This window comes from Cyanistes caeruleus, chromosome Z (assembly GCF_971803275.1).
Source record: "Cyanistes caeruleus chromosome Z, bCyaCae1.hap1.1, whole genome shotgun sequence".
Lineage (NCBI taxonomy): Eukaryota > Metazoa > Chordata > Aves > Passeriformes > Paridae > Cyanistes > Cyanistes caeruleus.
In genome coordinates this window covers 80,238,649-80,261,029 of record NC_141732.1, presented here as the reverse complement: position 1 = coordinate 80,261,029, position 22,381 = coordinate 80,238,649, and the positions used below count along the sequence as shown (strand labels likewise).

Genomic DNA, 22,381 nt, shown 5'->3' with positions numbered 1-22,381 from the left:
CTCCATTTTAGCAGGAAATCCTGTTCGTTAATGCAAAGCCTCCCTTAATTGTTCTAAGCTGTTTCTGATTTTGCTTATATACCTACAAGGGTATGGTGACTCCTTGTTTTTCTACTTAATATAACAATATCCTAACCTCTGTAAGGCAGAATTTGATATGGCTTTATAGCATGTGACATACAGATCTCTGTTCATATATAAGCAGATAAAAAAATTAAAAATTTAATGACGTCTTTAAAATTAATGACGTTTTGTCATGAAGATGTCTTGAAGTATATAATTTATTAGGATCAAGTTTAGGATTTTAGAATTAAAAGAGTGGCCTTTTATCTTTGCTGTTTAACAGGGAGATGGGATAGAAATTATTTTCTTACCCAGGCTGCATTAAAACCATTTGTGATGCCAGTCATCAGCTCAGGAGAATGACTTTTTACATGGGGCAGATACTGCCAAGACAGCTTTAAACAGGCAGAGGGCAGGTTCAGATTGGATATTAGGAAGAAAGTCTTTATTTAGAAGGGTGGGCAGGCCCTGGCACAGGCTGCCCAGAGCAGCTGTGGCTGCTCCTGGATCCCTGCAGTGTCCAAGGCCAGGTTGGACAGGGCTTGCAGCAGCCTGGGACAGTGTAAGGTGTCCCTGCCATGGCAGGGGTGGGACTGGATGAGCTTTAAGATCTGTTTCGACCCAAATCACTCAGAGGTTCTACAGTTTGGCATTTGCTTTGAAACAGCTGCCAGCTGCTGCACACAGCTGTTTCCAAGGGGACACAAACTTGTATTTTTAAGAAGGAACGGGACAAGAAAAGGAGAAAAAGATCTGATCGCTGTCCAGCAAAATCAGACACGTGAATACTGTATTGTTCTTTTCGTTCCCTGATCCCTTGAACACTCTTTGTCCATCAGTGTGGCCCATGCAAACCACATTCTTTAAATCCATGATGTTTGTGGCATCTTCACACTGTGAGTCTCTTGATTTCACATCATCTCCACAAGCCTAGATGGACCTAACAGTAAACATAGCAAATCTTTATTCAGCAGAATTTAATCATGTTTCACTTTACAAGGTTAGAAAGAAATATAAAAAGTGTGTTCATACTGTCTGTTTATTCTGTTATTTAATATTTTAATTGGTTAGATTCTGTTTCCTGGGATCCTAAATGTCTCCCACTCTTTAGAGTTGGCTCAAATAAATAAGAGCAGTGCCCCTCTATGGAGTAAATTGCCCTGCAAAGGCCTTGGAGTTCTCCATGCCTATTGTGTCCCTTTATTTCTATTGATGTGCCATTGTAACTTGGATAATTTGAATGCAGAATGCCTCAAGGGCTCTTTAGTAGACATGAGCACAAGGGACTTAGAGATTTTTTCTCTGCATTTATTCGTACTAAATGGATTTCTCCTAGTGCTAGGTTCCTTAAGTGCTCACTGAGCACTTCTCCATCGCCCACAGACAGGCACTTGCTTACAACCTGTCCCCCATACAGGTCTATGGGACAATGCATTTATTGTATTTCAAGTGGAGCAGCACAGTGCATTTGTTTTGTTCTGATGTCTGGTATTACTCTTCACAGACCTTTATTCAACCAGATGGGCATTTCACGTTGTCTGCTTGGAGACGTCTGTGCAGGCACATATCCATGTCTAGAGTTCTTGTGCCACAGGACACACTTTTTTGCTGTAATCCTTTTAAAAAATAAGTCAAACCCAAGAAGTGTTCCTTACATATACAGGAATCAAGGTATGGTTTTAGCTTTTAGATGTCAGGTTTCAAAAATAAAATATTTTTAGAGCTTTTTTTTTTTTTTAATATGATTGTGGCATTGTAAAATCCTTTTGTTTAAAAGGAGCATTTTTTGTGTAGTGAGGTTTTCGTGTTTGGGGCTTTATATTTTGGTCTTTAAAATAGAGAACAATAATACATTTGGCATGTATATAGGAGGAGAGAGAAAAAGCAGCATGACTATTTGAGCAACTGAATTGTTTGAGAGCATTCATCCTCAATCTTTTTGATCCATGCAACTGTTTTGTTCCATCACCAGATAGTGGTTTGTGTTTGGGTGCAGTTCGGTTTGTTTTCCGCACTTCTGAACTAGGAGAGCAAGCAGAAAAAATTCAGAACATCTTAATTTCCAAACTTCAAGTAAATTCTGTGGAGAGGTTCTTTAGTTCTCAAGTAGTTCTCTACTCAGCACACATAGAAAACTTCTAGATATTCAGATAGATTAAAATTTACCTTTAGAAGCTCAGAAGTTACTTGAATTGTGAGAAATCCAATCCTTACCCGTTCTTGATGTCATATAACTCAATCTGACTTTCCTCTGCTAATGTCATAGTTTTGTTTCTATTTGCGCCCCTCTTTTTCATGCTTCCATCTCTTTCTTTGTATCACAGCATCAGTCTAAGCTCATCTCATACTCTAGGTATTGAGATTGTCTTCTTTCCTCCCAGGTTTTTCTTCCTTCTCTGCCATTGCTTTGACAGTACAAATAGGAATATATTTCACCTCTAGCCTGGCTTCAGTCTCCTTTGTTAGAGAGGTCTGTGCCCATATAATTATAGTTAAGTTTCTGTTTCAGTAACTCTTTTTTTTTTTTTATACTGGTATCTTGTAGAATCCTCTGTAAGCAATCTTCCTTTCTCCATTTGCATATTTGGGTTTCTGGTCAAATCACTCTTTCATCTTTTCTCAAATAAGTTGAATAAATGATTTTTAAAGCAGTTCATGGAGAAGTACATTTTTTGGTTTAGAGCCTTTGCATTTTCATACAATTGTTTCAAAATCTTCCACACAGGATGCCAGGGGCAGTTGCTGCACAGCACAACTTTGCTGGATATAAAAATCATAGAATTGTTTTGGTTGGAAAGGACATCTAAGTTTGAGTCCAACCCTGCCCCAGCACTGCCCAGAACACCACTGATCCATGTCCCCAAGTGCCACATCCACATGGCTTTTAAACACCTCCAGGGATGGGGACTCCGCCACTGCTCTGGGCAGCTGTGCCAGGGTTGGACAACCCTTTCCATGGAGAAACTTCTTTAATATCCAAACTAAACCTCCTGGCAAAACCTGAGCCATTTCTGCTTGTCCTATCACTTGTTATCTGAAATAAGAGACCAACGCCCACCTGGCTCCAGCTGGTTCCCCAGCTCTGTTCCCTTCTCTGGACATGCTCCAGTCCCTCAATGTCTTTCCTGTCATGAAGGGCTGTATTTTTGTTAAAACCAAAGACAGGTACTCTTTCAGCAGCTTTTTTGCATTATAGCTGTTTGCTGTCTGGTTGTACTTAGTTGCTGCTCCCAGGGTGAAATCTTTCATATTTAGGGAGCAGCTTGGATTGTTTGTTCCTGCATTAAATCTCAGCAAGTTTATATGGTGTCCATCTTCTTGAAAGGTAAAGAAAAAATTAATTAAAATGCCTTTTCTCTTTATTTATTGTTTCTGTAATGACTGTGCCATTTGCAAAGTTTAACTGTAGTATTACATAGAATCACAGAATATCCTGAGCTGGAGGGAGCCACCAGGATCCTCCAGTCCAACTCCTGGCCCTGCTCTGGCAGCCTCGGGAATGTCACCATTCCCTGGGGAGCCTGGGCAGTGCCAGCACCCTCTGGGGGAAGAACCTTGCCCTGATATCCCACCTGAATCTCCCTGGCACAACTTCAGGCCATTGGCATTTCTTGACTGTTGATGCATATGGATATATGTCACTTAATATATTATTTCTGTATATTTAAAGTATTTCGGTAGCTTGGTCAAGTATTTAATAGCTTTTGGTATTTATATGGGCCAAGAATTTGTTCCTTTTTGGCCCGACTAAAAATATTTTTCAGACCATTAGGATGTTTCACCTTCAGCTCATATAATGCATCTCATGTTACTTTGTGTTATTTAACTGTCTTAATTAAAAAAAAAAATCTCACGTGAAACAAAGTCATATAAATGATGTGTAGAAGCTGTTACAACAGGGGTTCTGTTGTGCTTTATTTTACTTCCTGTCTCATTGGAAGACCAACAAGTGCTGGTGATATCCTCCTTGGAATGAATTTCACAATCACTGTTCCAGTATTATGCTCAGGACAAACAGGCATGTAATTATTTTGGAGCATCCTATTTACTTCCTTAAAATCAAGTACTCTTTCCTTGGCATTGTCCAGATCTTGCAGAAAAGGTTTTGTAAATTCTAACTTTGGCTTTCATTTCAACTTCTAATTTTAATTCCTTTTTTTTTTTTTCCAATTTTTTAGTTATAAAAGCTGTGTTTTATACTTCTTTTTTTTTTTAATGTGAGAAGTGTACTTTATGAGCTGTTTCACACTGATGTAAATTAGACTTTTTGAAGCACTGTTAAATGAGTCTCCTTCTTGGCTTTTTTTTTTCTTTTGGGATCTAATTTGTGGAATTCCACTTTCTAGGCTTTGTGGAATTGACTTTTTGAAAGTGTTAAAGTTTTGAAAGCATATATTACTGCTTTGTATTTTATTGTGTGTGCAAATAGCACTTAATCAATTCACTGGTATTAGCAACCATTATTATTTAGTCTGTATTAATTTTTTTATTTATTTAAGTTCAGCCCTGAGTTAAATTAAAAACTGCTGTGTAAAGAGAGGTAAGAAATCAATGTTGTTTTTAATTCCTTAAACACAAACAACCACAGGACCTTGAAATTGTTGTTCAGCCTTGAGTCTTCTTTGGCTGAGCTCATCCCTGGTGAGATCTGATGATCTGTAATAGATCACATTATCTTAGAATGGTGTGGGTTGCAAAGACCTTAAAAATCACCCTGTTTGTGGTCAGGGACACCTTCCACTAGACCAGGTTGCCCCAAGCCTCATTCAGCCAGTCCTTGGACACTGCCAGGGCCCTGGAGAAGTCCAAGCTTCTTTGGGCACCCCATGTCAGGGACTCACCACCCTCACAGACAGGAATTTCTCCTGATAATGCCAGCTGCTGATTCCTAATCTTCCTAACACATGCCAGCTGTTATCTTGTCTTGCTCGTATTCCAACTTAATGTTTTGCTTGCTCAGCATTGGCCTGGATGTACTTCTGTGAGGGAGAGATGGGTTGGGGTAGCAAGATGTTTTCATTGTTCTGAACATAGCTTTTTATTATTATGAAAAGTCCATAATGGGTGAGATTTGAAGGGCTGTCGAGCTCTATAGCCTGCCTGACAGTTGATGGAGAAGAGTGGATGAAAGAGGACAAATAGTCCAATAGAAAAATCCATATTCTTGTCAGCCCATGCATACTGTCCTCAGTGACCACATAGTACATTTTTCTGTTAGATCCCAATTCGACTTTTAATTGGGTAAAAATAAATGTGTGATGAAGACACATGAGGGAAATTTGGGAGACAGTCTCACTTCCACTTCTGAACCTTTTACCATGTTGTGAAGAGGGGAACAACCTTTTGCATTTTTGCTTTTTAAAATTGCATTATTCATGCCCTGAAAATCAAAATCAAGCCTAAAACCTTACAGACACTGGGGACATGACTGCTGCAAAATCAAGCAACTCCTTTAGAACACTGCATTTAGTGGTGATGAAAGGTATTTATGAGCTAAATTTCATACAAATGCCTTTTGAGGGTTGTAACTAACTCTGTGCTGAGGCTTTAAAAATTAGTCTGGTATTTATCAAGGTGGTTTTCAGAGATAGAGACCAAGGCATAATAATAAGTGAATGACTTGGAATTGAAGTTTTGCACCAATTCAGGAGGCAGCAGTACTTCCTAGGAAGCTCCAAATCAATTCATTAATCACAATGTCTAAATTTTTTTTTTTCTTCTGTGTTTAGCTGTAGTGCTTTTGTGGAGCTCTTTGAATTTGCAGTTCTATGCATTTTTATTATGAAAAATTTAGTACGAAAAATCCTGCCGTATATCCCTGCCCTTGTGCTTATCTAAGGGATGGTCCTTGTAGAAGATGAATGGAGGAAAGAATTGTGTTGAGTTTTTTTAGCCTGGGTATCTGTGTTAGGGGCAGTGGTCCAACAAAGAATTGTCCCAGCATGGTGTGAAGGACATGAGTTTGTGGCTAGAAAGCAGAATTTTGCAATTGGAAAGACAACAAAAGCCTCTGCACTGCTCCTTTGGAGCTAGAAATCAGCCACCAATATCTTGCTTATGCCATAAACTATACTTATAGTATATTTCATTATTTTTTAAAATAAGTTAGGAATAGATAAAGAAATAATTTATCCATTATTTTCCTTTATACTTTTTCCCAGTTCTCCACATTTCTGTTGGAATAAATAAATCTACTTTTTGCTGTTCTGGTTCCATGCAGTGTACCACTATATATTCATTTTCCTCTTCACATGCATTGAACACATGCAGTTTCCAAAATCTTTATCCCACTTCTTTGTTTATATTTAAATTTCCTTTAAAGCCAAAATGCTTTATGGATTTTGGAGAGGAATCTACTAGTTGGAAAATTTCTTTATTTCAAATTCTTCCTCTTTGTGAAATTACCTGTATTTTCTGGAGCAGATACCAGATTTAATCAGGTTTTGCTGCACCCCACCATAAGCATCTCCAGCTTGATTTTAACTGATTATTTTGTCTCCAGAGCACTAGATGGTGCTGATGACAGTATCTCTTAAATCTGAGTCTTCAAAGATAACCGTGGTTGCAGAAGTAGTGCTGCTGTGTCCTACCAAGTACCACTTGGCAGATCCAGTTATTGATCTGAACAAAAATTTCAGTCTGTGAATGCAGTAACAGAATATGGGAGGGGGGGAAAGAGGCAGAAAGCTACCAATATATCTTTATTTCTGTGTTGCTTCATTCTTTTAACATGGAATGTTCTAGTGGTATTGACTAATAGCTATGAGTTAGTGTAACTAATTCCTCTTGGCTGTGAGGAGTGTTGGAAAGGCCTTTTCCCGAGGCTCTTGACTAGCAATGGGGTGACAAGCACTTGTCCTCCAAAGAATCCACTCCTACTTTCTGTGAAAGATAATATGAATGATCATTGCAAGTTTAAAACATTCAGGGGACTTCTCCCAGTGCTGATCATCATTTCATGAGGCAGAAGAGCCTTTGCCAGTGCATGCCTTCAAACACTGATCCAGTTCCAAGAAATGGAGGATGTACAGAATATAATACTGAGGTGGATTTTGCCACTTGTAAGTGAATCATGTTCACATCATGACAGAATGTTTTGGGTTGGAAAGGACCTTAAAGCTCATCCTGTTCCACTCCCTGCATGGGCAGGGACACCTTTCGCTATCCCAGGTTGTCCAACCTGGCCTGAGCAGACACTTCCAGGGATCCAGGGGCAGCCACATCTTCTCTGAACAGCCTGTACCAGAGCCTCCCCTGTAACCCTCCTGGTGTCTGTTGGTCAAACTAGCCTTTCCACCCTTTAAAACACACGTAGTTTTCCTAGGAAAACCTGATAGGAGTCCTGTAATGCTCCAAAAAGAAGTAAAGCAGTCCAAATGATGTTTTTAAACGCAGAAAGCCTGAAAACATCTGACACCTAACAAGAGCAAATGGCCTCAGGTTGCACCAGAGCAGGTTTAGAATGGATATTAGGGAACAATTCTCTATGGAAGTGGTTGTTCTTTCACAGCTGCCCAGGGCAGTGGTGGAATCCACATCCCTGGAGAGGAGCATCTGGATGTGGCACCTGGGGACATGGGTCAGTGGTGGCCTGGGCAGAGCTGGAAGAATGGTTGGAATTGATGGTGTTAGAAGCTCTTCCAAAAATGGGGATGGGTTTATCACTGTGAATTGACAACCATGTTTGAGCTATCCAGGGCTTTAGAGAAGTATCTGACTCCTTGCTGCTGCTGAGCAGTAGCTGATGGCCTTTGCCCACTGTTGCTGCTTCCACCATTCTCCTTGTAGATCAGGTTATAATATCCTCTGTGAGTGTCATTGCCGTGCATTTTTGCAGAATGCAAGAAAAATGTGTTTATTTCTCTGTATGTGTATGGACCTCTGATCTAACAGAGTATTTATAAAGCTAAGGTAATCCTTTTTTTCATTGACTTAGGCTAAAATAAATTTGAAAATAATTTATACTAGTAAAACGCAGTAACTCAGCCTTGAAATACCCAAAGCTTTTGTCATATACTCAGATTTCTCCTAAGTAATAGGTTATTAGAACGGATAATATATGAGATTCTTAAGTGTATATTATAGTGTATTGCATGAAGTGCTGTACTTAAAAATTGCATTCTAGTGAACACAAACTTTTTATGAACTAAAATTGCATGTATGCCATTCCTTCTGTGACAGTTTGACTTTTAAGAATTTAATCATGAACATAAAATGTTCTTCAGATCAATGTTGTGTAGAATATTTCTGGTTCAAACTCTGTTGTTACTTACCTAGCTGTTAAATAAATAAATAATAAAACTTTTGTGCATTGCATTCTAAAAGTTTTGTGTATATAATAAGACTTCTTTCCTAACTGTTTCAGGACATTATCATGAAGTTATTTTAATTTTTTTCTCCCCAGTCTATTTTCTCTGTTATCTAAAAAACACAACAAAGTGCTGGAGCAAGCCACGCAGTCCTTGAGAGGTTCCCTGGGTTCAAACGACTCTCCACTTCCTGATTATGTGAGTATCAAAATGAATGTTGTAGTGGGTGCTTCGAAATTCAAGTCATACAGCCCTAAATCTGCAAAGAATTCTCAGAGTGTGGCAGCTGAGCAACCACCAACATCAAAATACAGGAACCTGTATGAATGATGTCATGTCTGAAATGTCTTTAAAAAACAAGAATTACACTTAGAAATGGCAGAACAAAACCACAGCTATGCAGAGGCAAGAGACTTACTGTCAACTTGTGCGTTTCAAGCCATTTGTAATTCAGGATATTTAAATCACACAGTTGAAAACAGCATTTTTAAGAACTGGGCTTTAGCATCCACAGAATCTTAAAATGCCTAAAAATGATCGAAAACAAGTGAGCCTGTGGGGGAGTACTGGAGTCATGGGGCAAATTAGTATGTTCTGAATACAAGGATACTTACAGTTCCCTTCAGTTTGCTTAGCCAATGCCCACAAGTAGGCAACAATTTTGTATTTAATTGCATGGCTTGTTGGGAAATCTCAGCTTTGGGTGGATGAGGGAGATGTCTTGAGAGGACATGAATAAATATCTTCGAACTGCTGAAGCATCTTTGATCTGTACTCATCTGAACCCTCACTGCAGTACTGTGTGAAGGAGAGAAAAGTTGATTTATTAGTTGCTCAGGATTTTTGAGGATGAAAATGTATCAACTGCTCTATTTTCAGGACTAATAGATGGTCCAGAATATGCCTGCCTGAGACTTTACATATCCTATTAATCTAGCATTAAATATAAAAATACCTAAAAAAGATATTTTGACATAATAGTTTAATGACTTAAATAAGGAAGCGACATGATACATGTCTGTAAAATACATAGGCATATCTAGGCATGTGATAACATACATATGAAGATATCTATTTTAGGGTGTGTAAGAATACAATGCTTGAAAAATACTTTATAGGTTTTGGACTTCTTTTTAACTTGCTGGATGTATACAGTATTGCAGTTAAGGAAATGCCCAGGGAAAGGCTTTCTGTACAAAGCTGTCCCCTTGCATAGAGAGACAGCTGAACAATGCAGCTGACAGAGCTGGGAAAGCTCCCTGGAGTACAGCCAAGAGACTTAGATACTCCACTGCATTTTTTCTCTTTTTACTGTTGGTATGATACAGGGATGGAAGAGGGGAAGACAGCACTTGGAAACATTGGTGTAGGGGAGAGTAAAATAAGTTCATGGCCTTCTACTGCCATGTAGGAGGCACACTTATACTTGAAACAGTAAGGTAAACTATTAAGCACAGCTTTCTGGTCCTTTCTTTTTTCACTCCAAAGTGCTCATGTTACAGTTCGGTCTGAAACATAGGCCATTGACTAAAAAAAGTTGAGGCCAGATTTCATCACTTCAGCATATTCTGCTTCTGAAAGCTTGTGTTTATGTTGTGTGTAAGAACAAGGAGGAGTGTAGGAGCTGAGGGGACTGAAATGTCTGAAGTCCTGTAGCACATCTGTCCCCCAGGGTGGAGTTAAGGAAAGGGTGGTTCAAATATTGCCTGCTCTGTGCAGGTTTGTTCATTGAGAGGTGGAGATTTGCCTAATAAGCAGCTCTCTTACTCTGCTCAGACTGAATATGTATTTTAAAAATGCATTTCTCACCATTTTTTCATTCACTTTAATTTAGAAATTACTCATTTTCTTACTGCACTCTGTAATCCAGAGTTGAATTTGCATGGAAGCCAGATACAAGGTTTAAATCATACATAAAAGTATTCTAGGTGCTGCTTAAGATATTGCCTTAAATTTTAGGTGTTTGAACAGTAGTACTCTTTAGATCCAGTTAAGTTTTTGACCCAATACACAGTCCATAAGCTTATACTCACTGATGGTAGTAGGAATATACTGAGTTCTACCTCTACCACATTTCATGATGTTCTTTCTGTGAGTATCTGCTGCCATCAGGTCTGTGATGTACCAGCAGAGATGGAATCTGGAGTAAGGAATTGACCCTGTTTGCCTTGATACTATTCTGCTGGGGTTTTTCTGGTTTTTAAAAAAGAAAAGAGCAAGTTGTTTCATTTATTGAGGCTGGACCTGTGTCCAGGTCCCTTTCTGGTGGACTCTTGTCATTGTGGTGGGATTCAGGAGCAGGATGGAGAAGGCAGCAGGACAGAGACAACCACCCCCTGTCAATATTGCCTCAAAGACACTATCCTTTGTTAGACTAATTCTCATGCTGTGTAGTTTACTTGTAGTTTCAGAAGCCATAATAGTATTCATTGTTTTTGTAGCAGCATTGACCTGCTTTGAAATATTACACTTCGATCCAGTTGGAAATGGGAAGAGTCCACTTAGGTTTATCTTTCTTGCTTTCTTGCATTCAATAAAAGCATATTTTTCAATGTAGTTAGCAAACAAGAAAACTGGTAATAAAATAATAGAGAATTTTGCTCCTTTCAGTTCAAATCAAGACATATTACTTAAGTAAACATATCAATTATTTTCTTGGTAATTTGATTACAGCTGAATGTAATTTATCATATCAGAAGTACTTAACAGCATAACTAGAGACATGCTAACTTCTCTTGTGAAGTAGCACGTCAGATGTGTTGTTGGAGCTGTCATCTACCCCAAAAATACATTTTTAAGGATTTCATAGTATTCTTTATGATTTTTGAGCGCTTCCCCTGCTTGTTGAACTACAGCTGGTAACAAGAGATTATCCTTCAGTCTTTCTAGGGAAAGAGTGGGTAGAGAAGAGGAGAGTAATTTTGATTTTTGATTTTTGGCAAGTTCATGTCATTTTCTTGCTGATGTAAGAAAAAAAAGTTTCCTTTATGCAAAAATTGAGGAAATTAAAAATCAAATGTAGGTATAGTATTAGATTCATGTAGTTTGGCAGACATCATCACTTACCTCCTAAATTTTGGGTTTTAAATTCCAGCCAGATGAAGCTTAAATGTGTTAGGAAAAATCCTAAAAATAATCCCACTTAGTGACAGCATATTCAGTTATTTAATACACAGCACTGTCATTTAAACAGCACTTAAATGATGGATGAAATTTGGGACAGAAACCTTGTAGTGTAATATCGAACTTTTCATAGTAATACATACATTAATCAATATATAGATAACTATCCTTTAATTCTCTGTCCAAAATCTGTTGGGTTTTTTGGATATTTAGTACAGGAATTAAAGTATGTTGTCAATTCAAAGGGAAAACTGTAAAAAGTACAAATGCAGTGAGCTCTGTGTGTGCATGTATATGTATAAAAATACATGTTTTAATATACAGTTAGATATGTAAAGTCTGCAGTAGCAAAGCCTGGTGGTACTGGGAGAGTTCCCAACCAGAGCTGACTTCTCCTGACTCCTTCCCAATCCAATAAATCTATCCACTGTTCAAAGCTGGCTTTCATGGAGGGCTGGAATTCTGCAAATGTTGATGAGTTTTTCTCTCATCTTGATAACCAGAATTAAACTTTGCATCTGGATGGCGAGATTTCTGTATTATTTTCTTTTCCCCCTCAGTTTGTGCTCCATAATGAGCTAAATGAATTCCAATATTTAGATTCTTCTTTGATTTTTCCCTGATTTATATGGTAAATAGAAAGCAGCTGTCTGTTTAACCATCTAACTCTTGAAACTCCTAGGCCCCTCAAGCGTCATCTGGAAGTAATGTAGCCTGTAAAACAAAGCTAAGAAGAAAAAGCAATGTTTGTTTTATGTGGGATGAATGACTTCAGTTGGGGTCCCTCTAATTCGGCCATTATGGGGGTTATTAAAAAGCAGTATTACAAAAGTGGTTTCAACAAAAAAGAAATTTGGGGGGGTGGGAGCTTATACCTTGTTATTACATTTGATTATATTCAAAACTCCAAGTACTTTATAAATAGTCCTTCATTTGAGTTTCCTCAAGAGAGAACCAGCCCAGTCTCCCCCACACATCAATAGATGTTAAAAAGTTCTTGTGTCATTTACTTCCTAAGAAGAAATTGTCTGTTATAATTAAGAGCTCTGTATTTATCCTAGGAAGTTGAAATTGCTTAAGAGTAGTAAAATCAGGCCCATGAACTGCAGTATTTGCTGTCTTTTAAACATAATGGAACAGATCTAAAATCTATCAATGTTCTAGATTCAGTTACGTGCAGAGAATTTCTAATCCAATATGTAGAAAACAAATATTTCCTTCCGTTTGAACCATAAATGAATGTTGTGATGTTTTGGGGGTTAGAACGAGACGATCTGTACGCTTTTCCAGCCCAAATCATTCTAGGATTATATGATTCTGTGAATCATATGTTCTGTGCTTGCATATCTAATATTACATTAGGTATCCTGCAGCTCTATCTGATTTTTTTAATTATCTAAAGAACAGTTTAATGCAGAGCTCTGCCATCACATAGAAGTGTTCTTCTATAAACGTGTGTTATCACAAAGAAATGGGAAGTCTTCCCCACAATCATCTGATGACTCCAGTAATGATGCAGAAATGAAATTAAACCTGCTTCCAAATAAACTGGTCACCCATAATAGAGTTAGTGTGATGCAATTAATGTTGTTCAGCTGGTCGTCAGTGGTAACTGCTAAGAACACACAAAATATGTAGAACTGGATACACTGTTGGCAGAATGGGAAAATTTTGCCAAATTAAATCAAGACTTCTGAGATATGTCCATATTTGTCAAATACTTGGGTGAGGAAAAAAGCTAAGGTAGTTTTGTTTTGTTTTGTTGGGGTTTTTTTTCTGTCAAAATCTTTCTTTAAAATTCAGAAACCACCTACTTACCTCTCAAAGCAGTGTCTAGGTCTCTTCAGTGTTTTTTTTGTCTCTATTTTCTTCCATTCCAAAATGTCATCAAGAAACCCAGTAAGATTTTTTTTTAGTGCCTTAGCCACGCATCAGTAATGGTCTAAAAAGCTTCCTTTTCTTGTGTGTGAATTTTTAGTTTCTCATGTTGTCTAGAAGAATAAACTTAAAACATGATTATACAAGAAAAACTTTATTAGGGTGTTATTTACTGAAAGCATATGGTAAAGCAATATAGTACTGGGTGGGTTTTGTATGGTATGTGGATTCTCGCTGTTTAAGTTGCACTTAATGGGAAAGTCACCTTGTTTTGCCCTATAATACCTTCTTTTTGATTACTCTGACTTGATGGCTGATGAAGTAACGTTTTCAATATCAGGTTATTCTAGGGTTTGCCTGTCTCCAGTATTGAGCAGAGGGCCTATAAATACTTTTTCTAAATATTAGTCATACCCTCCTCCAGATAAATTATATTTTATAGAATATTACTCCTACCTAATCCCCCTATTTTTATATCACCAAAAAATAGCTATTTCAGAATAGACTGAAATAACCAACCTAACCCAAATCTAAAGCAAGCTTTTCTATTGAGCATTAGCTGAATTCTGCAGTTCTGTCTGAATTCTTAATCAGTTCTTTCCTTTAAATGAATTGAAACTTTCATGAGAAAATGCTGCATAAATTATCCCTAAACAGAAGAACTATCCTAAAATCTTGTGAAAAAGATGTTGGTGAAGTTCAGTCTGTTTAAACTTCTGTGTATTACTATGAAGTACTAATCAGTATTTGCATCTGGTTTTTGCATTATTGTGTCTTTACAAATGCATTGCTTGTGGTTGAAAGATTTTTAGACAAATACATTGAAGAACATCAAGATGATGCTCTTCAAAAAGGTGATGATCTTTTATCATCCAGGACTTCAACAAAAGTGTCACTGGTGTCTGCTCTTAATGTTACATAGATGGTGTTAAGCCTTATTTCACTTAGAAATTCTCATTATTTTGGAAAGCAAGGATGAAAATTCATTTGTTTTGAAAGAACATTTACTGTGGCAGCAGCATCTTACGATCATCTGATTGAAAATCTTTCATTCTTTAGGTTTATGAGGCAAGAGAATAAATAAGTGAAACTTCTAACATTAGTAGTGCAAGCACCTGCTAAAGTAATTTCAAAACCCCTTGTTTTGGTTGTTAGGAACAATTGAAAAAAACCAATCATGAACATAATAATTCCTTACTTATTTAATAGTTCTAGGGCTTTAGAACATTGTCATCATTTTGCAGTAAAGGGTATAAATTATGGCATTTGTTCAAATTCTGTACTCAAAACCTATGTTTTTTGAGAAGACTGCTCAGAGAAGATGATTCAACTGAAGAAGTTGTAAGAGCTTGCCTTGTAAATGGATGAGATCTTTGGGTTTCTTTGCACCTCCATAAGTCAAACAGGAGAATTTTGTATGCTAATTTTTCTGCTGCACAAATAATTAGGTTGCATTTGAGAGAACTGGAAGCCTGGGAATGCTGGGATTTTAGAAGGGTCTCAGGTGTAGCTGTAGCTAGAAAATGTGATACATTATTAAGATAAAGCCCTCACAAGCCTCTCTATAAAACTGTTTATTACTGCCATGTAAACCAACATTTGTTTTATTCAGACTAATGGTAAGTATTGAAGTGTTTGGATGGAAAAAAGGAACAGTACTGATCCGCAAAGAACCCTTCTTTGCTGATTTGGTCATTAGATGCTTTTCCTGCTGCCACTTTCACATGAGTGGGTTGTTCAGGGTTTCTCAGAAACCAATTACTCACCTGGATGGTTCATCTTGATCAGACATCCACAGACAAACAGAACAACCTAATGCAGTAGCTCTCCAAAGAGTAGGATTCATTTTTATAACAACAATCTATTTCAACAATGCATTAAAACAATTTTCTGGTGTTCCTAACGCAAGGTTTTGATTGAAAAATGTAGTGCTTAAAAACCATAAGTATGTAACCATATGTTATAAACATCCCAGTAATTGTTTTTTTTAAACATGCAGCCGTATAAAGTAGAGGAAATGGATGAGGAAGAAAGTATGTACCAAACCTTTTAGGCTGTTTGGTACTAAATATCTAATTGGAATTGGAATTTCTATGTGCTGCTTTTTCTCTATGAGATATTGGCGGAACATGTTGTACCTTCCATTTCCAATTTCTCCTCTTCATATTTTACAGGGACATTTACAGACTAACAAGTGAGGTTTTTGTACATTTGCAGTTATTGTTTAAAAAAAGCCATCCATTTCTATCAAAGGGTACTAAGATGTTATTTAAAAAGTAAACAAAGATCTTTAGATTCCTTCATTGCAAATATCTGTGATTTGGCACTGGAAAGACAAAGAAAATAATAGAATAAACCAAAACCCAGTTATCTTGAAAATCTTGTTATATAGAGGAAGATGGTGAGCTTCTCATTGGATAGAACACTGGAGGAAGTTATTCACCTGTAGAGATGCTGCTTAAATCTGTCTGAACTGAAACATCCACACCTCAAATGCTGTGTCCAGCCCTGGGCCCCTCAGCACAGGAGAGACACCGAGGGGCTGGAGCGTGTCCAGGGCAGGGAACGGAGCTGGGGAAGGGGCTGGAGCCCCAGGAGCGGCTGAGGGAGCTGGGAAAGGGGCTCAGCCTGGAGAAAAGGAGGCTCAGGGGGCCCTTGTGGCTCTGCACAAGTCCCTGCCAGGAGGGGACAGCCCGGGGGGTCGGGCTGTGCTGCCAGGGAACAGGGACAGGAGGAGAGGGAACGGCCTCAGGCTGGGCCAGGGCAGGGACAGGGCAGGAATTGGGGAAAATTTCCCCCTGGAAAGGTCTGTCCAGCTCTGGCACAGCTTGTGGTGAGTCCCCAGTTCGTGGAAGGGTTTAAAAGCTGTGTGGATGTGTCACTTGGGGACATGGGACCAGTGGTATCCTGAGCAGTTCTGGGGAATGGCTGGACTTGATTTTGGAGGGCTTTTCCAACCCAAACAATTCTGTAATTCTATAAAATGTTGAAACGGGACCGTTTTTCTGCCTCTACAGAGCCACATTTATTCCAAGTTGTGTCCATGTTACTGAAGCAAGTTAATCTCATCAGTTTACAATTTATCTTCTTGGAGAGGTCTTGTCCCTCTGAGCAGCATTTCACAGTGTCGTGCTGAGGGCAATTCTCCCACTGGTGGCTGTTGTTAATATTACTTAAAATGTTACGCAACTGCTGCTGATTGGCAGTGTGGGTGGCCAGGAGACTGAATGATGGAATGAAGGAAAGGAGAGTATTTTAAAGGGAATGAGTCAACCATATTAAAAGACAGTCTTGGTATGAAGTGAATACGAAGAAAGGTTTGGAGAAGAAAAATTGTTAATATTGACAGAAATTCAAAACCGAAAGTGGGTTTTGAAAAAGGAGTGGCACCTCTCTTCTTCATATGAAGTATGACATGTAGCAAAATAAGCTACTTATTGAAAACTGATTTCCTCATCACTAGGCCTGAAAACAGCATTAAAGAAATGTGGAAGGAAGAATTTACATTTTATTTATCCCCATTGACAGGAGTGAATTCTTGTTCTCTGTGACATATCTTTCTGAAACACCTCTCAGAAAATGTAGAGAATGTATTTAGAAGAAATACAAATTTACAAGAGTCTGTTACTCATTTTTGTTGAATTGTATAAACCTTAATGTTTTTCACAGGTGTAATTGAAAAGGTAAAACTTTAAATTCCCTTTCATGTAACCAGCTATTTCTCCTAATTTTCTCATTTCTTTGTTTATTAGGAGCTAAGTGAATTAGTGGAATACATTGCATATTTCATATGCTAAATCAGCTTTTATTAATAGGAATTATTCCACAGAATTGGTTAATTATAGAAACAATAACCCAGAGTTTGGACAAAAAAGCAGCAATTCTTAACAATCTCTGAGTTGGAGGCAGGGAAATAGGGGTGTTCAGCCTGGGGAAGAAAAGACTCTGGGGAGACAAGCCTTTAATACATTGCCATTGTTTAATCCTCCTGTATTTGTTATCCCCAGCACTTTTGGGAGATGTCTGATTGCCTTCACTTCTCTGAAACAAAGTTGAGACACGTAAGATACCTTTTTTTTTTTTTTTTTTTTTTTCCAATTGCCCTTCAGATATGTTACTGGAATGTGGTGGAGCTCTTCCAGAGCTGCTCTTGTTCATATTCAGTATTCAGTCTGGAACCCAAGCTGTGTGAGCTGTGGTCCACTACTGAATTACATATTCTCTAAAGACACTGTGTTCCAATGCATTTTTTTTGTTGCTATCAAGCTGGTACGGTGTGTACAGAGCCTATTCCACTCCAGCATTTGTGTGTGTGCTAACCCAAACCCTTGACCTCAAAGATAATGTTGGCTAATAACAAAAAACAGCCATCCTGTTCTAGAGAAAATAAGATGTATTGTAACATTGCAGGTTCAATTTGCTTTATTCACCGCAATAGGACTCATTATCTGAAGTATATCTGTTCTCCCCGGATAAACTGAGGAGAAAATGGATGTTGCAGTTCCCAAAGGCAGGTCTTTTATCTACTCACCAGCAGATAATTTGTAGCACTCGCAGAGAAATCAGATGCTTACTCAATGCAGCCAAAAAAAGTTATCTGAACAAATAACGACAAGTTTTCCCATTCCAACACTAATCTTCTAGATTTTGATAAATTGAGTCAATAGGAAGAGTCATGTTACATTCCCATGGGAAAAAGCTTGATGGAATTTTTCTGCTACATAAAATTATTTTTCTGCAATAAATTAGTCATCTTCACAGGTGGTAGATTAATTAAAATTTGTTAGAAAACTTAGTGTAAATTGTAGGTAACCAGTTATAATCACAAACAGGATTTTGGTGAGGAAAAGTTGAGGGACTCTGGGATGGATGTACAACATACCCAGGTACTTCACTGTATTTCAGCAGTAATCTCTCATCTTGTCCCAGTCTGTCACTGTTGTGCCTTATGAACCAGGCTACACAAAATTAACTTTGGTCCCAAAATAGACAAGACTTCATAAATACTTCAGGAAATTTTATTTAGTTGGATAATGCAGTTTTTACATATTTCTATCAAGAGCACTTTGCCACAGAATTTGAGAAAATACCATCTGTTGCTCATAGTTCATTTTGGAACAAGTGTCTGTGTACACAGACTTCCACAATTATTTTCTGTGAGTTTTGGGTTTTCTACATCTCAGTTAAAGGTTCATTTTTTGGCATTCAGGCTGCAGTTGCTCTGTGCTTCCAGAACATTCAGCAGAGCAGTGGTCAGCAACTTCTGTGTTTATCAGAACTGATGCAGTGTCTTTGTGTCCAAATGTCTTTCAAAAATAAGATGGAATGTAGTGAAAAGAGATTTAATCTAAAAGTTACCCCATTTATTTGGTTTGTTTGCTGTCAGCTCTCAGAAGCCTGTTTCTCATCTTCTTACAATTTCCATTTTATTCTGCTAGAGAGTGCAATTCTTGAAATTTGTTCATGGAGGTTTTTTGGGCCCAGGTTAATAGGATAAATGATACTTTTACTGGCAGTGACTAGTTTGGAAGAATTGGTAAGGTAAGAGGAAAACAAAACCACTTTCTTATATTTTCTAATCTTCTAGAAGAACTTATCTCCTTAATACTGAAAATCACTTCAGAGCTCAATAACGTGATTTTTCTGATAGACTTCACACATCTTTAACACTACTGAAAGAATGAATATAGTATGTGTGCTGAGTGGTGTCATAAAGAATTACTTCTTTAATGATGCTGCTATTTTTTAATATATCATAAGAAATAAAAGCATTTTCCATGATTTATCTTCAGCTCTGGTATAAGATGACGGCTGTAAAGCAGTGTATTCCTCCTCACAGCAGTTTGGGGATCACATGCCATAACTCCTTGTTAGCTGTCTGCTGTCTGGGACCTGACATTTTTTGTCATGCACTGCTGCTGTTTGATACTGAACCATCATAAAAACTTTCCTATGTGCACACTGTAACCTTCTATATGAACAGCAACAGGTTAAATCAACCTTTTTTGTAATTACTGTTTTTAAACATGCCTAATATTGTCATGAAGCAGTCAAGAGGAGTTTTTTTCTGTTTTGTGATGATTTTCTACTGTTGTGTTACTCATCTCAGTTTCCCTCTGCAGTGATTTTTGGTATTTGAGCAGAGCAGGAGTCTTGCTCTGTGGAAGCAGGGGCAGGGTGTGGCCTTAGCAGCAACACCATTCCCTTGCCTCCTTGGCATTCCCTGAATTGTAAAGGTGGATATGTCTGCTCTGTGAACCCCTTCTGACTTTCTTATACCTCCCACAGAAATTTCAATAGCAATGTTCACCCCGAGGGCAGGAGCACAGAATCTTTTGGCTGCTGGGTAGAAAGAAGCCCTGACTTTTCCCACTGACATCCTGTGCATCATCAGGACTGGAAAATCTTCTGATTGGATAGTATGGAAATTATGGAAACTCCAGTCTGTCTTTGTATTGAGGACTCAGATTACACAGTCTTGTGTGTGAACTTTTTTTTCTTAGATAGGGTCAAAATTATTCAGGTTGATACTTTCAGATTGGTACTTTCAGTGAGAAAGAACAGTTCCAAAGTATTGATGGTTTTGCTGTGTCGTCGCAGATGCTGAACCACAGGATCTCATCAGTGAGGAAATAGATGAGAACTTATGAATTCAGCTTCTGTGAAGTTGACAGCTTTAGTCAGTGATCAGTATATATTCCATTTGTTTTGATACCATTTCAACTAAAATTGCTTAGACACTAAAGGTGGGTCTGCAGAATCATAGAATTGTAGGGTTATTTGCTTTGGAAAATCCCTCTCGAGTTTGGGTTGGAAAAGTCATTGAGTCCAACCATTTCCTCAGCACTGCCAAGGCTACCACTAACCCATGTCCCCAAGTGCCACATCCACACGGCTTTTAAATCCTGCCAGGGGTGAGGACTCCACTCTGGGCAGCTGTGCCAGGGCTGGACAGCCATTCTATGAAAGAAATTTTCCCTGCTGTTCTCCCTGTCCCTGCCCTGGCCCAGCCTGAGGCCGTTCCCTCTCCTCCTGTCCCTGTTCCCTGGCAGCACAGCCCGACCCCCCCGGCTGTCCCCTCCTGGCGGGGACTTGTGCAGAGCCACAAGGGCCCCCTGAGCCTCCTTTTCTCCAGGCTGAGCCCCTTTCCCAGCTCCCTCAGCCGCTCCTGGGGCTCCAGCCCCTTCCCCAGCTCCGTTCCCTGCCCTGGACACGCTCCAGCCCCTCGGTGTCTCTCCTGTGCTGAGGGGCCCAGAGCTGACTCCAGGATTGGTGTAATCTGTAATTACTGAGTGATTTTCTCAAGTGACAGCAGGTGGTTCACAGGGAATATGTTAATAGTTGTATATGTACTTTTGCAGAGAGTGTCACAGTTGTTACTGTTAAGCATAATGTCAAGGATGAAGAAAATATTTGATAATATAATCAGAGATGATGCTGGGGTGATAGGGTACTGGTGGATAAATTACATTCCTGCAACTGTAGTGTATTGTATGTAGTAAAGTTTGGGGGGTGTGAAGGAAAACATGAAGAAAACTGTTTGGTTTAAGATGCTAATTGGTGTTTTTTTCTGGCCATTTGCAAGATGGAATGTTTTGCCATCTTACTTTTCTTCATGATAAAAATATGGGTTTCTGTACTCCAGTTAACATCATGTAGGATAAAAAGATTAAGAGCCTGTTCCAAAAAAGAATTAAAATATGGTAAGGGTGCTTAAATCTGGAGTTAACTATAAAGTGAAATACAAAAAATGAATGCCTGTGTAGAGCTGTATCTTCCTACAAAATAGTTAAATTTGTTTCTTTTTGGAGACCCACTTGCTTGCTTTAAAGAGGGTCACCAGAAATCATCTCTAAGATATACTTTAAAGTTTTATATTTTAAGTTACTTATACTATTTACAAATTTAATTAGGCACTACTTACATTGCTGTTAATACTACAGTTAGGTTTAATGCATAAATTGGAAACTTTGTCTTATATAGACAAATTGCATTGCTCCTGATGGGAGCCTAGAAGGAAGTGGAAAGGGACTTTTTACAAGAGAAAGGAGTCACAGGACAAGGGGGAATGTCTTCCCAGTGCCAGAGGGCAGGCCCAGCTGGGATATTGGCAAGGAATTGCTGGCTGGGAGGGTGGGCAGGCCCTGGCACAGGGTGCCCAGAGCAGCTGGGGCTGCCCCTGCATCCCTGCAGTGTCCAAGGCCAGGCTGGACAGGGCTTGCAGCAGCCTGGGACACTGGAAGGTGTCCCTGTCCATTGCCAGGGGGCTGGAACAAGGTGGTCTCTCTCCCTTCCAACCCAAACCATCCTGTGATGGTTATCATTCAATGATAGTTATCAAGGTTTCAGTTCTTGTAGCACTTATTGTAACTTCTCCAAAGTTTTGCTGGTGACATTTTGCAAGTAAGATGAACGTGTAGAGCTGGAATCAGAAACTTTTTCACTTGAGGAATGTCTGTAAAGTCCTTGAACTCTCCTCAAGGTAGATTGGTTCTGTTAATTAAAGCCTGTACTGTGACGATCTATTTACCTTTGTATGGTGGAGTTGGGGTTGTGTATGTAACTTGTTCTTTCCTGTTCTGCCAGTCAAACTAAACAAAATCTTCCCATACCTCTAAGGGATACTGCTTAGTTCATGGAGAAATGGAGAAATCTTCCTTTCCTTTCAACAGCAAGAAAACCTCATTAGTATTTCAAGCATAGTATGACTAAATACAAATTCACAGTTTTAATTTTCTTAGTAGGAATATTGTCATCTTCTAGTAGCAGTTGCTTCCCAGTTTTTGTGGGATCTAAGACAATGATTTTAGTTTTACTAAACACTGTTTGCTTTCTGTTGTCATTGTTCTATGTGGTTTGAAAATATGGTCTTGTAAATGTTTGAGTTCCCAGCTGGTGACTGTCAGGTATTCTGGAGATTGTGGTGGATCCCCTTGTGCTGCAGCTTCTTGGGGTGCTTATACCAGCCACTGAAGCTTGACCTGAGTAGATGTCTTCCAAAGTAATTC

At 38.6% G+C, this 22,381-nt stretch overlaps 1 protein-coding gene across 50 annotated transcripts in view; it reads left to right on the top strand.

Moving 5' to 3' along the window:
- The window catches only part of DYM (dymeclin), a 210,157-nt gene that overhangs the window by 136,660 nt on the left and 51,116 nt on the right, over window positions 1–22,381 (top strand). For 27 of the 50 annotated variants that reach the window (XM_086867510.1, XM_086867512.1, XM_086867487.1 and 24 more), the window contains 2 exons: window positions 8,468–8,570; window positions 17,381–17,434. In XM_086867510.1, coding sequence (XP_086723636.1) covers window positions 8,468–8,570; window positions 17,381–17,434 — 157 coding nt within the window. The remainder of the gene's footprint in view (window positions 1–8,467; window positions 8,571–17,380; window positions 17,435–22,381) is intronic. The other 23 variants (XM_086867499.1, XM_086867522.1, XM_086867521.1 and 20 more) reach the window with 1 other exon arrangement.